The 17,160-nt window shown below is 38.8% G+C and overlaps 3 protein-coding genes and 1 long non-coding RNA gene across 4 annotated transcripts; 2 read left to right on the top strand and 2 right to left on the bottom strand.

Annotated features, from left to right (window-relative positions):
* The first annotated feature begins 193 nt into the window (after window positions 1-193).
* On the top strand, window positions 194-2,803 carry prdx1 (peroxiredoxin 1). The gene is made up of 6 exons (XM_026998394.2): window positions 194-272; window positions 1,042-1,158; window positions 1,329-1,482; window positions 1,590-1,712; window positions 1,859-1,989; window positions 2,324-2,803. The coding sequence occupies exons 2-6, from the start codon at window positions 1,053-1,055 to the stop codon at window positions 2,407-2,409; spliced, it is 600 nt and encodes a 199-aa protein (XP_026854195.1). The 5' UTR covers window positions 194-272; window positions 1,042-1,052; the 3' UTR covers window positions 2,410-2,803.
* A 556-nt stretch (window positions 2,804-3,359) lies between these two features.
* On the top strand, window positions 3,360-7,890 carry zte38 (zebrafish testis-expressed 38). Its single transcript, XM_026998316.2, has 12 exons — window positions 3,360-3,410; window positions 4,615-4,759; window positions 5,021-5,084; window positions 5,181-5,217; window positions 5,300-5,320; window positions 5,413-5,439; window positions 5,609-5,676; window positions 6,373-6,521; window positions 7,102-7,337; window positions 7,629-7,650; window positions 7,732-7,775; window positions 7,846-7,890. The coding sequence occupies exons 1-12, from the start codon at window positions 3,360-3,362 to the stop codon at window positions 7,888-7,890; spliced, it is 909 nt and encodes a 302-aa protein (XP_026854117.2).
* On the bottom strand, window positions 5,450-7,187 carry LOC113570100. Its single transcript, XR_003409864.2, has 3 exons — window positions 7,052-7,187; window positions 6,167-6,191; window positions 5,450-6,027 (listed from the first exon to the last, which is right to left on the bottom strand). It is a non-coding gene; the product is annotated as an uncharacterized LOC113570100 (long non-coding RNA).
* A 1,176-nt stretch (window positions 7,891-9,066) lies between the features above and the next one.
* On the bottom strand, window positions 9,067-16,916 carry aldh9a1b (aldehyde dehydrogenase 9 family, member A1b). Its single transcript, XM_026998312.2, has 12 exons — window positions 16,683-16,916; window positions 16,185-16,392; window positions 15,867-16,012; window positions 15,368-15,497; window positions 15,037-15,171; window positions 14,512-14,708; window positions 13,728-13,868; window positions 13,286-13,474; window positions 13,074-13,161; window positions 11,222-11,363; window positions 9,987-10,099; window positions 9,067-9,612 (listed from the first exon to the last, which is right to left on the bottom strand). Exons 2-12 carry the CDS (start codon window positions 16,360-16,362, stop codon window positions 9,518-9,520), a joined length of 1,554 nt encoding a protein of 517 aa, XP_026854113.2. The 5' UTR covers window positions 16,363-16,392; window positions 16,683-16,916; the 3' UTR covers window positions 9,067-9,517.
* Between the last annotated feature and the right edge of the window lie 244 nt (window positions 16,917-17,160).

The raw sequence follows: 17,160 nt of genomic DNA, 5'->3' as shown, positions 1-17,160 counted from the left end.
AAGGGTAGGCGTTATATTTTTGTTGCCTAATTAGCAAATAATTGGGTCAGAGAAAACACCATTATTTTTCTTTCATTGCTTCTGGTGACTGGAAAATAACAAATTGTGCAAAGTCATCCTAACACAGAATAGTTCGATTCAATCATTCATCTGTTCAGTTCATGTTGTCACACCAGTATCGCGAGATTTCAGTGCCTCTATATAAACTTATGCAACCCAGTCTTTTTGACGCCCTCATCGGTTTTCACCTTCCTGCAGACGACAAAGGAAAGGTATGTTAGTGGTATCCAGTTCTTATTAAACGTATTTAGATTTTAAATATTCGCTTTTTAAAAAGAAGCGCTTTATTTGGCAGTTCGTATTTTGGAAGGTTTTGACAACGTTTAACTTTATTCCAATGCCGCTCTGCTTTATGTAAATTTATTGAAAATTAAAGAAATATTACAACAATTCCATATATACATTTTCACCACTTGTTTTTTGTGTAAGCATATATGCAGAATGAACTTTGAAAGAGAACCAGTTGAAAGAAACGTAAACTTGGAAAGAACTGCAACGAGCTTTCTTCCGTCTGCGCACGCTTACGCTACAGCGTGCTTTATAGACTACTGTACATGATCAAAGACAAGCGGGATGCGAGTTTAAGATTTTCTCTTACTACGAACCTATAGTAGTATTTATTAAAAGTAGAGGTACCATATTGTAAACCTTTGTCTTTTGGTAACTAGAAAGGATGACACCTGTAGATTGTGGCACTTAACACAACAGAAAATTTTATGAAATAGAGGAAATGTTATCAGCACAGTCCGTAACTATAGTTTCATTCAGCAGAGATATTTCTCACCCAAAACTCTGTGGTGATTGAATAGGTTTAAGTCTGTTATTTGTGGATATCCCATTCTGTGCTTTTTATTCTCCATATCAAAACTATATACTGCTTCTTCTCTAAGTTAATACATCCTTTTGATTACGGTTATTTCACAATAAGCTATATATCACTTGTTTCCCCCTTTTAAATGGGACCTCTGTTCCTCTTTCCAGTCTGATCAAAAATGGCAGCTGGTAAAGCACAAATTGGAAAACTTGCCCCTGACTTTACAGCCAAAGCTGTCATGCCTGATGGCCAGTTCAAAGACCTCAAGTTGTCTGACTACAGAGGTATGAGCTCTATAAATGTCCATCTCCACAAGATATCATCTCCAGGATGTTTAAACTCTCCCTCCACCAACTTACTCTGACATAATTTTATGATACATTAACAGTTCAAGAACCCAGAAACCAAACTGCCTTGGATAATAGGCTTACTGATGGCCTGCTTTTGTCTTTAGGAAAGTATGTGGTGCTCTTCTTTTACCCTCTGGATTTCACCTTTGTGTGTCCCACTGAGATCATCGCCTTTAGTGATGCTGCCGAGGAATTCAGGAAGATCGACTGTGAGGTAATTGGTGCCTCTGTTGACTCACACTTCTGCCACCTGGCCTGGTGAGTATTTTAGGTCAGATCATTTGCCCCTTCCTGAGGAGCCAAAACTAAAAAACACCACTATGGAGGCTAGTGATAATTTTACTCTCTCTGTCTGTGTTTCCTAGGATAAACACCCCTCGGAAGCAAGGGGGTTTGGGTCATATGAAGGTCCCTCTAGTGGCGGACACATTGCGTTCCATCTCCACAGACTATGGTGTGCTGAAACAGGATGAGGGCATTGCCTACAGGTATGTAAAGAGGGGTTTTTTCAGAAAAAACAAAACAAAACTGAATTTTTGCTACCTCATACCATTGCCTCATACCAAGAACACTTTGGTGGTATTTTTTGAGTGTTTGTATGTGTTACGCTAACAAAACTTTCAACCTTTCTCAGAGGCCTTTTCATCATTGACGACAAAGGCACGCTGAGGCAAATAACCATCAACGATCTGCCGGTAGGCCGCTCTGTAGATGAGACACTCCGCCTGGTCCAGGCCTTTCAATTCACTGACAAACATGGAGAAGGTATTACAGCAGAGCAGACAATATGAACAGTTTCAAACTTGAGTTAAAGTTTTTTATGTAGTCATCATTACAATAAATTTGACATTTGTCCTGGGTGCAGTGAGGAGTGAGTTGACTTCTTTTTTATTGGTCATGAGGATGTAGTCAGGAGCTGAGAACTTGAGCGTGAGCCATGTGATTACTCAGTCAGAATCCACATTTCTACTGTAATTGTAATAACTTTCAAGTAGTCTGTCTTACTAATGACGAAACTAGAGCTTTCATACTGTTCAAAGGATTGATGTTCTTTTGCTGTCATAATAACATGATGACATCCTCCTGTACTGTTTTCTAGTTTGTCCAGCAGGATGGAAGCCTGGAAAGGACACAATCAAACCTGATGTCCAGAAGAGCAAAGACTTCTTCTCCAAACAGAACTAAACAGACAAGACTGTGGAAAGCAGGTTCAACGCTGGCATTTTGCTCTAGGACATCAGTAACCTGATTAGCACTGTTTGCTAAGCCTGAAACGTGTATAAGTCTTGTAAACTTTGTCGTATGACGCTGTGAGCAGTAGGATGAGGAGGAAATTACAAAACCAAAAATGTGATGTAATGGTCCTCAGAAGATGATCACATTCTTTTGATTTGGTAGCCTACTTTTTAAAATACTTATGTGACAAAACGTTATATGCTTAAAATTGTGTGTTAGTATGTGTGGGTATTTGATTTCACAACAGTAAATATTGTTTGAGCACTTTAATTTACATATTGAAGATTGAAATCTAATCTCAGTCTCTTCACGCATTTTGTAATAAATTCATGTTGAGAATTCATTTGCCTTCTGATGCGCAATTTGTCAATTTTAGAATGTATCGTTCATAATGATCTTTAAATAGCTGAACACAACTAGTAGACCTGTCCTCTATAGTGAAATGTTTTTGCAGTCTTGGAGGGCACTAGCAGGAAAATAACGGTTTCGATAAGTTTTTAAATAACTAACATCAAAACGATATATTTCTATTTAACCAACGAGTTAATACAAGTCTCTTCATGCTGGCATGCGACGGAACACATATCTCCAACCGACTCAATGTTATTTAGGTGTTAACTAGTTAGCTAGCAATCTCAGCAGTTTGTGATAGTTTTAGTATTACAGATAAGTTATCTCATGTGCCAAAGTACTTGATCAAACCGAAGGTTTACGGTTTGACAGAACAATGAGAAATTAAGTTAATGAACATTAATGACGTATTTCATAGGTTATTATCCAGTTAGCTATCTTATAAGTTAGCTACAAGGTTTAACGCAGGTAGGTAACAAGCTAGCTAATGCTGTCTGACTGATTAAAAAAGAGCAAAAATTAAAAAGAACAAAAGTAACATCGGGTACATGGCAACCACACTGAAAAAGCGAGGAAAAGCAAAGCAGGAAACTGCTGAGGTAAGAGAAGTAAATTCAAAACCTGTAGGTTAGCTTTGCTAGTTACCAGACATATGCTAGCTAGCTCGCTAGTTGGCGATCTATCGGCATTCTACTGGCTAATGTAACGTTATCTAACTAGCGGATGAAATGAATGGAAATTATTCGTAGCAAGGACACAACACGTCCGTCATTAATGCAAAATACCAAAGTTGTTTAAGTAACTAATAACAGCGTCTTCTTGTGGTTAATTATGCTGTTGAGGGAATGAGTATGTGAGTGAGTTACAAGCTAGGTCCGTGAGGTGCTTTGCGTCAAAAAAGGGATCGAATCTTTTACGTGACTGCATAGTCTTGAAGCAGTTATCTCTAATAATAATAATACCATTAAAGCTAAGTTTCCCTAAAGCGAACGGAAATGAGCTAACATTGGCTACTGATATTCTAAAACAATTATCTTTGCATCTGGCTAATTTGAATACAAGATAGATAGGTTAATTTGGCAATAAACTGAACAAATTACGCTAAATACCTATCTTAGAACAAAGGTTGCATGATTAATTTCCACAAAAATATTATGATAGGACTTCCTGTAGACCTAAGAAAACAAGTAAATGAAAACTAGGTTTAATCGTGACAAAAAGCCTTATCTACTTAGGAAAAATTCCCAATTTTCCAGAACCTGTCCTCCCTCTGGTCCCAACGTCAATCACCGCTGATCTGTTTGTTCTCTCTCAAGGCCTTAGGGCACTCGTCTCAGAATAAGAAACACAAAGTCAAAGATACTGAGAAGCATGAGCAGTTTTCCTCTTTTCCATAAGAGTGTGTGTGTATAAAGCAGAACCATTAGCATATTTATAAGAGCATTCGCTTATCATTATTTTACATTTTTATCCAAAGCAAATTACAATTACAACTCAAGGCCTTGCTCAGGGGCTCAACAGCAGCAATTTAGCTGCAGTAGGGCTTGAACCTTCTGTTTACTAGTCAAGTACCTTAACCACTGAGCTACCACTAAACATACATGTTAGCAGAACATAAAAGAGCTTAATAATTGATTATTGATATTAATTTCACTTAAAGAGTTGACCCTACAATTTCTTGTCAATTATTATTAGAACTCTGAAGTGTGCCATAATGTTGTTATATTATTTATGACAAAAAGGGATTGGGAAACATTAAGCACATTCATGTTTTAAATGTAACCTTATATGTGATGTTTTCAGTGGGACATCTTATTCCACCAAGAACTGAGAACACAGGAGCAGTCTTTAGTGTTTGTGAAGCGAATGTTGGTCCTTGCCGTGTCCTCTATAACTTACCTTCGAGGAATATTTCCAGAAGATGCATATCGTTCTCGCTACTTAGAAGGTAATAAGTGTGCCTGTGGCTTTTCCTATTAAACATGAAGGGCTGGCTCTTATGCAGTACTTTTTAATTTTTTTTACAATTTTAGATGGTCCTCATATTCTTTGAGGAGTCAGCTTTTTGATCCTGAAAATGTACTGTTATGTCATCTGATCACAGAAGCTACAAATATGAACATTGTGAATTTTTTAATAAAACAATATTTAGATTATTAGCTAACTAAATAAATAATATATTACAAAGTTTACTATCTTGATGTTGCAGATTTATGTATCAAAGTTCTAAGAGAGGATTGTTCAGCTCCAGGAGCCTGCAAAATTGTCAAGTGGTATCTGATTCATTAGTAAATGGCTTAATCATAGCATTCTGAATTAAGGATAAGTTGTTGTTTGGCCTAAGATGATATTGTGTTCTTGCTTTCAAGGATGATGGGTTGTTTTGATGCTTTGGAGAAAAGATATGTAAGTCATGAACCTCATACTTGTTAAATCTTCACTAATAGCATCATTATTAAGTTCACCAATCCTCTGCTGTCTGTTACAGCTGCAAATTGTGCTTATTGGGGTAAGTGTGCAAGAATTCTTTGAAAAAGATGAGTGACTTATGACCGTTTGTTGTGCTGTATATAATTTGTAATCTTTCATAAAATTACACAGGTGCACAGAGACCCAGATGACAGTAATGTAAGTGTTGTGTTCATAAATGTAGTAAAATACTAACAAAAAGTAGATCTAGTCATTCTTAACGTACAGAAGGATTCTATACAATGTACTAAAAGCTGTATACACCACCTGTAGCAAAACATGCAGCACAGCACAAAGTAGCCTTTCTAAATTGTATTTCGTATTCCAGCATGTCATAGAGTCTTATCAGTTTAAGTTCAGATACTCAGAACATGGGCCGCAGATGGACATCCTTCGGTAAGAACTGGCATACAAACAACCTCCTATCACCGAATCATATTGCGAGTCATATTTTTCTTATCCTATTTTCTGACTGACAAAAAATCCCAAAAGAAAATTCTGTTTTACTATTTTGAATAATAACTAAGGTATTCATGTGAATGGCAGGTTTTCAGTGCAATTCATAGTTGTAGTATGTCACCAACCGGGCTGAAACATGCTAGGAGCAGCTGCAGAAGTAGCTTAAAACATTTTAATGGACATTTTCTGCATTCGAATGTGCAGTTTGTTTCTGAATTTGATGAATATTCAAAATTTGCCTGTAGAGACTCTCCAAGTGTCCACTTCTTATTTTCTAGGTAATAAAACCTGTTTGACCAAACCACATTATTCCTTATATATTAATCTTTGGTACATGATAATGTTTAATTTTCACATTAAAATAATAAAAATTCCGACTGATGAAGATGCTTTTGCACTCACAGTGGTTTGTGTTTACTGAACTTACCTTCACTCCTCTCAAGTTTTCATGTCTGAAAAAAATTCAAATAAAATCTAAATTGTGCACATTGTTAATTGTAGGCAACATTACTGATGATAAATTATACTAAATTTATATTGGCAAATACTGTTTAAATATTTAGGCAAAACATTTAAATATTTCCAATAAAGATTTTGAATAAAGCCCAGTGCCTATACATATTGGTCTTTAAGAAATGAGAGTATGGAGATAAGCGTGACCATGGAGGATACAAAGAAGGCCTCAGTTCTGCTGATCAGGAAGCTGTTTCTCCTTATGCAGAATCTAGACACTCTGCCTAACGAGGTCTCCCTCAGCATGAAGCTCTACTACTATGATGATGGTAAAACAAACATCCGCAACATAAACACAGCTGCTGAAAGCGAGATTTATTGTGCAATAAGGCCAAGGTCAGGGTAAACTTTATTATCTTTAGCATCAGGGTTCTCATAAGTCAAGTCAGCACTAAAGCTGCTGAGGTTTCTGATTGAAGTACATGTGCTGGTGGGCCTTTGCACTTACAGCATCAATATTTATCAATTATCAATATCAGTTATGGTCCCCAAATACTTGTACTCTCTGACAACTTCAACAGGTACTAGAACGCTGAGTGTTGAGTGTTTTCAGATCTAGGACAATAGTTTTTATCTCCTGTCATAGAATCAAGCCTGGGACCTAGTCAATATTATCTTATGGTTGAGTAGTTGTAGGATAGTTTCTGAGGCCTACTAAAAGATTTTAATAGATAGATTGATTGATAGATTTTAATAATAGAATTGACAATGATTTCCTCTTTAATCCAGATTTAATCTGAAAGAGTACATACTTCAATCTTGACTTTCAGTGACTGAAATAAATGAACTTTTAACTGACCTTGGATGTGCACTTTGTGACCAATTCCTCTGCCATTTGAAATGCTGCAGTCACCCCACCTCACTACGAGCCCCCTGGCTTTAAGGAGGGAGTGTGTGACAGCCTCTGGTTTGAGGGCACAGCAGTGCACTTCAGAGTGGGAGACCTGCACACGCCCTTCCACGTCCTGAAGATTGGCGTAGCGGTCGAACAGGGCCGCGTGAGCAAGCTTCGGGAGGGCAACCACCTGAGAGAGTCTGTCCAGGACTCATCCCCTCAGAGCTGCAGGCCCACAGCCCTGCACGAGGTGAGGACCCCTGAGCTTGAGAAACAGACATGTTTGATCTGAGAGGTCCAAGGTGAGAGAGTAAGTTTAGCCTTAAGCCTTAAAGTTTAAGGCTGTCAGAATCCACTCCTGGAGGACCAAAGAATTGTAAGAGTTTAGAGTTTACCTTAATTTAACAAACCTACGTCAAACACTTTAGCCAAATAAGCAATTTTAAAGGAAGGAAAGTACCGTGACTCTAGACTGCCATTCCTGTTTTCAGATTGGACCAAAATTTTATTTTTGAAACAGGTGGTGGGACATTGCATGGAGGAGGACCTGCCATCTGAGGATGGTATGTATTTGTTTACTGAATATTTTATTGTTGTTAATGATTTGTAAACATTTGTCTAATCTCTGGTATGACCTTTTGCAGAATCAGCTGCACAGTTCAAGCAGCCCAAGAAAGCCTTGGTTAAGGTAAAAATGATTAAAATAATGTATTTATAAAAAAAATACTTTATATAGTTTTTTAAAATTTTATTTTCAGAGAGAAGGCAACAGACTGTCAAAGAGAAAGAAGAAAGAAATGTAAAACCACCTAATATCAGTTTTTTGTTGTTTGTGTTCATAGTGGATGCACATTTGAGGCATTAGTGTAGTGTTTCTACATTCACATTAAATATTTCAGTAAAATATATTCTTTTATAAATAAGTTTAATACAGAAATTGGTCATACAAAAATGGATTCTATTCTGAATTAAATAGGTTGTTCGGTGACACTTACCTGACCAAAATACTGGCAACAGTGAGAACAGCAGTATTGTAATGTCAAGATCTGAAATGTAAAATTCAGTCTCTTAAATCTGTATATTTTAGTTATATTATTTTATTAAACATACTGTCTGTACATACAACATGCCTTAATAAAATACTTATTTAATCATTTCAACCTCTTTTCTGTCTCTAGCATAACCTTTCATTTTCACTTCTGCAACTAACATTCTAAAATCAGTGTTTGCTTCTGAGGTGAAATGTAAAATATGTTTATTAGACAGTAAGGCACAGCCGAACATTCATATGTGTGAGCAAAGCTTAATACCAAGTTGTGCCAGGAAAATTGTTATTGCCATCCTTGACAATGGCATTTGTCCTGTAACAAAAGTAACACCAAAATGTTACACAGCATATTTAGTTACATGCTTATTATAGATGGGAGAAAATGTTTTGCTTGTGTGTCCTACATTTTTGTCTTTCAAATCTAAAAATTAAAAAACAAATGTACGTTTTTTTTGGCTAATTCCATTAAACCTAGTATGTTTTAAAGATAAATCTCCTAAAATGTAACAAATTTCAACCCACAGTGATTTTAGATATCAAGTCAAGAGTACAAAAAGCACATTAAAATTCCATGCGTCACTGCTAATCCAGTGGTCAATGTTTTAAGTAATTGTGCAACAGCCTGAGGATCGAGAGGAAGTCCACTGCAAAATCAGTTGTCAATGTTGGAATCTCCAAGTCACCTAAGCAACCAGAAGAATGCACTGACCCTGGCATCAACAAACAAATTAATATTGGCTGATTCTCTGGGATAGTCTTAAGACCATACTGGAGAATCCTCAGGTATACATCTACAAACATCAAAGATTTGGACGTTAGAGGAAAGTTTTTGCATGGAATAATGCTTCATGTTTGTCCCTAATGCATTTCCCTGCCTTACACACCAGGAAGAGGAAACTGTTTGTACTTCTCATTTTTCACAACGCAGACATGAGGTTTTTTCCATTTATTTTTTGGTGGTGATTTACTTGATTAAGTATAATTATTCAAGAAAAAAAAAAGTATTTATTCCATATGTTGACCAAAACATGGATGTTTGTGTATACGTGAATATTATTACTACTACTACTACTACTACTACCACCACCACCACCTAATGAGTTACATGGAGACATTTTGTATTTCTTGTGTTGTAATCGGGTCAAAATTAAGGCCTTTCAAAATAAGGCACTGATATTCTCTTGTTCATGTAGGGTCAACTGTACCAAATTCTGAGTTCGCAGGATAGGCTTTGTGCCGAAGCCTGTTAACCTCAAAGAAGATGGCAAACATCTCCAAGCTGGATGTTTCTATGCAGGGGTTAAACTCCTTTTATCTGTGTAGGTCTCTAGTGATGATTCAGAAAAAATTAAGCTGGTTGTGTATGTCTTTTTGCCACAAATTTAAAAGAGACTGTCCACATCTCCCATCTCAACCACTACAGTCTTCAGCTGAGAGTAGAACTCAATTGTCACCTGGCCATTTTCTCTTCCTATACCTGAATAACACCACAAAGAAAAATTGGAAAATTAATAATTTTTCAGTCGTGTCTGAATTCCAATGACATTAACATGTCATTTACAGTTATATTAAAATAAATACACTATGACCACACAAGGCTTTTCAGTTTTACCTCAAATGATCACTGAACAAAGTACACATCACCTCACAGCTATCTGCACATATGCATTTTAAAAAGGGATCATCTGGCATGGAACCTATTCATTACCTATGATGTAGACTAAACTAATCTTAATGATATGTGCATGTTGGTGATGTGCTTAATTGTACTAACAAAAATGTTGGCTGTGATGTGTCTTTGAAAGTGAACCCCAAAACGTTAAGTCAGTAATGTTGAGGTAGTTATATTACCTGAAGCTTTGTACCCTCCAAATGGCACCTCCACAGGGGTGATGTTGTAATTGTTGATGAAACAGGATCCTGCCTGTAGGTTCTCTATAATGCGATGGGCTCTCTGAATGTCTCTAAACAAAGGACAGAGATAGACGGGACACACATGCAGTTTCATTATATCTCATATGTCTATAAACAATCCTCTTGTGCACGATGTCCTCTAATTTTATACAAGACTTTGTGTTTGTGAGCTCTTAAGGCATCATGCCAATTCCCCTAGACCTACCAGTTCATGACATGGATTTTCTTGGAAAAAAAAAGAAGTGAAAACGATTATTAAATTCATGAGACCTTGAAAATCCTATAGCTCTATTCTAAATACTTTTAAAGTTAGACATTTTTTAAGTTTGGCTCTAAATTTAAATACTTTTGCAGTTCTTTGTTTGCATATTGTAAGCCTCACCAATTGCCTATTTTTCCACTGGATTTGGTTGAAATTTATACTTAACATCCAGAAAACTGTAAAGATAATTTGCCACATGTATTCATGTAAATACTGGTTGCTGAATTCTTTACAGTAATCAAATTAATAAACGTAAATAATTTTTACCAAGAGTCTTTAATGTTCTAAAATTTCTCTCTGCTAGTTTTCATTTTCTTGCAACCAAATTTTGTTTCTGTGTAGTATTAATATAGTTCTGTCACATCTAGAAGTTACTTGGTGCTGCATAAAAAACAGATCTTGATAATATCGCTTCAGAGCTGAAAAACCCCATCTTTATTTTGACTGTATATTTTACCAAGAATGACTATTCCAATTTCCTTGAAACATTGTGGGAAAGTGTTTTCACCCAGGAAAATCCATAACATGCACCAGGAGGTCTAGGCAACTTGGCATGGACTGTCCCTTACATTACTCAACCTATAATTAATGAAACTAAATGATTAATGAACAAGCCAATAACAACAAGATGATTATTGCTGTCTGCTGCTGTAGCTGTACACTGAACTAAACGATAAAGATCTTTTAGATGCTGTATCCATCTGCCACCAAACCAAAAAAAAAATTACTGTTTGCACTGTAAACAGTGCAGTGTGCACTGTTAACCTAGCTGTTTAAGATTACATTTTTATATTTGAGACAAACTGTTTTTTTAATCAAATAATTAATCAATCGATGCCTTCATCTTTTCACTACTCATGCAAAAAATAAGTAGTAAAAAACAAAAACAAAAACAAAAAAAACACTTTACTTGGTGAAAACTCCAGCAGCCAGTCCAAAGGTGGTGTCGTTGGACCTCTGAAGCACCTCCTCTTCAGTGTCAAAAGTCAGCACAGACATCACAGGCCCAAAGATTTCCTCTCTGACACATGTCATGTCATCTTTGCAGTTGTCTGGAACCACACCATCAGGGAGATTGACCCAAAAATACTGATGCTTTGCCTTAGTGCTCACAAATACATTAGTTCATACAGCATGATTTTAAACTATAATGAAGTGAGTTTATGAATGAGCCTGCAAAATATTAACCTTTTTTTTCCTGCACATCGGAATTATTCATAACACACACAACTGACAGCATTTTGATTCATCATTTTATAGACTTATTATTATTATTATTAATAATAATAATAATAATTCTTTTACAATATTACTATATCCCTATTTGGTTTACATTTTTGTTCTAATCAAATACATTAGTGTGCAGCCTTGGTCCCAGATCAAATGGGGCCTCATTTATAAACACTACATGACAACATATGCTTGGAAACTGGGCTGTAATTGGCAGTAAATTGGGTGTATATTATGGAAACTTTGACCCATGCATAGATCTAGCTACAACATTTATAGAGAGCAGGAAATTGACACCCTGAGGTAAAGTAGGAAATTACAGTTCTCACACTTAAGTCCTTATTAAATTATGCAGCTCCAAATTTTTTACATAGATTCTACTTATTCACAAAAATGCATTCAAGCCTAAACAGTGTTTTGTCTGATATGTTTCTTGATTTATTTGTTTAGACCAGTTATTCATATTTATTGCTCCAGATAACCATTTGCAGCCTTCAGTTTGTTAATCCCCTCTCTGAATGAAACTGTAACTCTATGAATTGGTAATGGTTGTGGATAATTACAGGCTACAAACAACTGTAAAGCCAGAAAAAAAGTTTGATGGAGTGCAAGCGCTCCCCCCACCCCCGGTTGCAGGTATGCTCTGCCTTTACAAAGAGAGCGGCTTCCTTGCATCAGCTTTTAAATGTGACTACTTTGCCTCCTCCCAAATGTCTACAAGAGTGCACTTTGAGGAACTAAGATCATTGACTACTGCAGCTACATGCCACTCAACATGCATTTACTGGTGATGTTGCTGAGGTCACCAAACAAGTCTGACGCAAGGAAAAAAGAACGTCACAAGAACTTCCACCTCACATGCTGCTTGCTCCACTGCTGTCACCAATCAGCACATTGTGTTAGCACTGTTGGGTGTCACCCAACAATAACTGTGTTCAATCCTCCTCCCAGTGTTGTTTAATGTTAAATGCCATTTAGGTCATGCATTCCTTCTACATGGTAAAATGATGATGATTATATGACTGGGCGACAGGGAGAATAAAGGGATGTGAACCTGTGGCAAATGCTTCTCTGCAGGCCAAGTAGCCAACCAACCAATGTTCCCACACTATTGGAAACAGCAAAGATGTTGGAATTCAGGCCAGGAAATAAAATGCCCTGCCACTGGCATGTCTAATATTGTCTTGAGAGATAAAATACAAGATGGCACTTGCAGTTGAAAAGGTGGAGGTTGTTCTCAATACAGGAACCTCTCATATATGGCAGAGAAAAGGCATATTAGTGCAAACTGTTTAGATATTACTACCAAGCCATGCAGTCACATAACTCCATGCTTAGGTGACAGCCTTTGAGAGATGAAAAAAGATCAGAAAATTCTCCAAACACAATACATATCTTTTTCATGTCACAGACAACATGCATAGTTTTAAAAATGCCTTTCAGTAATCGCTAATCATTTCTAAAATATCCCACTCATTTATGTTCGAAGTGGCATATCATAACGGCTGAAACAAAGCCTTACGTGAACTCACCAAGCACGCAGGGAGTCATGTAATATCCGTGTTTGAGTATGGAGTCCGCTGGCGTGAACAGCTCCCCTCCGCAAAGTACCCTGGCCCCCTGGCGAGGAAAGAAATACAACACTACACACTAACTGATCAGGCTGTTAACTGTGTCCCAACAAATTCAAAACTTTGTAGTACATCGTGTACAGACAAATTTCACTTGCGAGTGTGATCTCTACCTCTTTCTTGGCCTGCTCCACGTAGCCCAGGACTTTGTCCAGGTGCAGCCGGCTGACCAGGGCTCCCATGCGGGTGTCGTCCAACAGAGGGTCTCCGATGCGGATGTCTCTGGTTCTTCTCACCACCTTTTTTAGAAACTGGGGAAGAATCGGCCTGTGGACAAACACCCTGGTTCCGTTACTGCACACCTGCAAATGATTGGGGGGTGGGGGGTGGCACCAAGGCACACGTAACTGACCAAAATATCAGAATAAGAATGGTCAGTAGACATGAGCCAACCTGTTAAAAAAAGTAACCCTAAATGCATTTGGTGTGGGACAGTCTGCATTACAAAGTTACAAAATGCACAAGTGGTGAAAGCATGTTGGACCTCCGACATGAACCCAGCGATAAGTGTTGGGTACGGATGTACACCATCCTAAGCTCAAAGAACCCAAGTACCTGTCCCTGAGACAAGAAGTTGGCCATAAGTGCTCCACGAACTGCATTCTCCAGATCGCAGTCCTCAAAGATGATGAGAGGAGATTTCCCACCGAGCTCCAGCGTCACTGGTTTCACCCCCCTGGCCGCCATCTCCATTATCTGTCGGCATAGGCGGTGCCACTCAACATCCAAAGCCCACATACATAATGCATCCAAGGCCCTATTACGCACAGTATAGTATCATGCACAGTGCTTGGATGAAATCAAATGCTGTCACAGTGCTGCCCCACTGGACCTCTGTATTGATTCACTATAGTTCCTATAGGAGCTCTGAGATCTACCAACAGAAATAGGCTGGTCATATCCACCACCCTAAACAGTCAAATCGCCATGGAGCAAGTCTGATTCCAAGACAAGATCCAATTAACAAAGCTATGAGAATTTTAGGAAAAAGTACTGCATTATAAAATACAAATGTGACTGAATTTTTACCCTGCAAGTTCAAATCAAAACCTATGTAATATGATTCACAGAAAATTCAGAGTAATGAGCCTGTGTACTATAACATTGCAAAACACCATACTGCATTGCAGGTACCACATTTTGTGATTTCATTAATGTCTTTCACAATTAAATATATATATTGAATTTTGGACAAGAAGTGCCGACATTTCACATTGCATAGAAACAAACGGGTAGAAACCTGGAAAGCTCAAATGACAATGCCCTCCCAGAAGTACTGGCACTCACAGATTCCCAACTGGTATGACAGGAAGTGCTGCCATTCTTTGTGTCCCTGTACCTTCTTGCCTGTGGGCACACTCCCCGTGAAGGACACCTTGGCCACTGAGGGGTGGTGACAAAGCAACGTGCCAGTCTCCTCAGCCCCCTGCACCAGGTTTAACAGGCCCTCAGGGGCCCCTGCCTGCCTGTAGGTCTCAGCCAGAAGCACTGCGCTCACCGGGGTCACAGGGGATGGCTTGAACACCATTGAGTTCCCTGGGAAGGAGGTAGGGGGCAGCGCAGATCAGACAAGCTGACTTGCACGGTACTGGAAAAGCATATACGGAGACGGTGACCAGGGCCATGTTTGTCAAAGGATCTTCTAGGATTAGGTCCAACCTTTCTATGCATTGGTATTAAGATTTTGTAAAGAAAACAAACTAAACAAATACAGCTCCTAGATCAGCATTCTTATTAGACTGAAGAATATAAGCCTTTGGTTTAATTACCTCAACCCTAGCTAGCCTAAGCAATTGCTTGCTGTTGTGAAGCTCTTTTCATGGCCAAGCATATAAAAACGTGCAAGGTCGGCTCATCAGCATACCGCAGGCGATAGCCGGTGCAGACTTCCAGGCGGCGATCTGAAATGGGTAGTTCCAGGCTCCGATTCCCACGCACACCCCCAAGGGCTCCCTGCGTGTGTAAGCAAAGGATCCTCCTGATAACTGCACATGCTGCCCTAAAATGGCATAAAACGTTGTAAATATGACAAACGTTTACTACACATGACGATTTCCAGGTTAAGAGCAGACATTGCCCTTTGGCAGCTTAGAACTGGTCTCTGTGACAGATTGTGTACTCCTACTAAGGAGCATGGAGCATGCACACACTCAGATCGAACTTCATTTTGGTTTCAATTTATTAAAGAGTTTTACCTGCCAGGGTAGTAGCCAGTCCTGCAAAATACTCTATGCAGAGCCTGGCTGAGTCCACATCCAGCCGAGCCTCCGTAATAGACTTGCCGTTGTTGATCACCTCCACCTCAGCAATCTCCTCTCTTCTTTTCTGTCCCCGAGGGAATTATTTAGTCAGGCAAATTAGTATGTGATGCAGTGCCCCTCTCATTGTGACACTGATTTGATCTGAACTAACCTACTTCGCATTTCATGCAAAGTAGCTAAACTGGATCAGTTAGCTGTTTGACCACTGCAGTAAGCTTTGGAGAGTTTAAGGAAAGAGACGTTTTGCTGAAAAAAAAAAAACTGCTTCAGGAAGAAAACTTTCAGCAAGACCCTAAAGGGTATTTACTGTTGACAATCACGCCTGTTTAATCACCTCACCAACTCAGTGCCACAGTTATACTCTTCAAGAGATTTCTGAAACGGAAGGCATAACAACATGTGGACTGCCCTTATCGAGACATCCTGAATTTACCTCAATGAGACGTGCTGCCTCGAGCATTATCCTGGCTCGCTCCATGCCTGCCATCTTACTCCACGCTGCGAAAGCGGAGCAGGCACTACGTACCGCCTCGTCAACATGCGCTGCCCCGCAATGCTGCAGCTGGCATAGCACGCGCCCTAGCACGCGCAGACAGACAAAAGCGAAGTCATAGTGCAGCTACGGTGCTTTTTCGCCAAATAGCATTCTGTTGAGACCGAGACAATTGTGGATACACAAGTAAATAAACCAAAGCACGTGATGGTGCAAGAATCAAAGTCCAACTGTGCGATGAGACTAAGATAATTTTACCTGTTGCAGGCTCATAAACTGGCTCCACTTTTTTGGCGTCACTGAGACTGACTCTACTGCCGCACCAGAAGTTGAGAGGATCTTTTATTTGCATGGTCCCTGACGATGCTCTCCTCGTCGGGGGTAGAAAGCACATGCCTCGAAGACATGGAGTTACGAGGGAAGTAAGTGGACCCATCGCTAGTATGGAAACGTGTACTTTGGATACCTAGACACATAAAGAGGATGTATAAAAGGGCCTTTAAACATTTCCTTTAAAACAGTTAAAAATGCCTGAACCATTTGAAATCAGTTTGGAAACTGCAATGAAAGTGTCATTTTGCAAAGGAATAAAACTCGAATGGCTTCATAGCTAACTTTAGCCCATACTGTCATTAGCTTAAGTCAACACATTTCTTAGCTACCTAGCCGTTAGCTATCTTATACGCTATCCGTGAATTTTAAGAGAAATTTGACATAAACGATGCAAAGCAACCCGCAGTATATTCATTTACTTACTCTCCTTTGCAATGAGTAGCCGAACCGGAGTAATATCCCAGAGTACGAAACAACTTTTTACGTTAGCTAATGCAATTCTGTTTTTCCAAAATAAAAGTCTGCATCCATGTCGCTGAGTAATGCTGCCTTCAAGTCGTGTCGGATATATCGTATTTAGGAGATGCACACACACGCCACCACAGCCTCGTATTTACTAGTGAGAAACTCGTTTTTCAATAAGACCCGACTTTCCGAGTTGGGGGGCGTGTCAGTAACAAAACGTCATGGCAGCTACCGGTATGGATGTTGCTCCTACAATAGACAGTAGTAGGTAAAAGTTTCAAGCTTAGGAGCGGTAGTTTTGTATGTTAACTGTACAGTTCAAGCGTGCGTACATTTTGTGCACAAAATAAAACAAAAGTACAAACAAAAACTCAGGGCGTCCATTTTCTCCCGACCGAAAACCACTTGAACGCATACCGTGTCGTAATTACGACCT

Source organism: Electrophorus electricus, chromosome 18 (assembly GCF_013358815.1).
Source record: "Electrophorus electricus isolate fEleEle1 chromosome 18, fEleEle1.pri, whole genome shotgun sequence".
Lineage (NCBI taxonomy): Eukaryota > Metazoa > Chordata > Actinopteri > Gymnotiformes > Gymnotidae > Electrophorus > Electrophorus electricus.
The sequence above is the reverse complement of the archived record's forward strand: the minus strand, read 5'-3'. Positions and strand labels throughout refer to the sequence as shown.

Coding starts and splice junctions, on each gene's coding strand:
- aldh9a1b (XM_026998312.2), bottom strand. CDS start 16,362: ATGGGTCCACTTACTTCCCTCGTAACTCCATGTCTTCGAGGCATGTGC. Junction 13,869..14,511: donor GTGTGCCCACAGGCAAGAAG/GTACAGGGACAC, acceptor CTATGCCGACAG/ATAATGGAGATGGCGGCCAG. Junction 11,364..13,073: donor CATGACTCCCTGCGTGCTTG/GTGAGTTCACGT, acceptor GTGTGGTTCCAG/ACAACTGCAAAGATGACATG.
- prdx1 (XM_026998394.2), top strand. CDS start 1,053: ATGGCAGCTGGTAAAGCACAAATTGGAAAACTTGCCCCTGACTTTACA. Junction 1,483..1,589: donor CACTTCTGCCACCTGGCCTG/GTGAGTATTTTA, acceptor TGTGTTTCCTAG/GATAAACACCCCTCGGAAGC. Junction 1,713..1,858: donor GATGAGGGCATTGCCTACAG/GTATGTAAAGAG, acceptor AACCTTTCTCAG/AGGCCTTTTCATCATTGACG.
- zte38 (XM_026998316.2), top strand. CDS start 3,360: ATGGCAACCACACTGAAAAAGCGAGGAAAAGCAAAGCAGGAAACTGCT. Junction 5,218..5,299: donor ATGCTTTGGAGAAAAGATAT/GTAAGTCATGAA, acceptor TGTCTGTTACAG/CTGCAAATTGTGCTTATTGG. Junction 5,677..6,372: donor CCGCAGATGGACATCCTTCG/GTAAGAACTGGC, acceptor TTGGTCTTTAAG/AAATGAGAGTATGGAGATAA.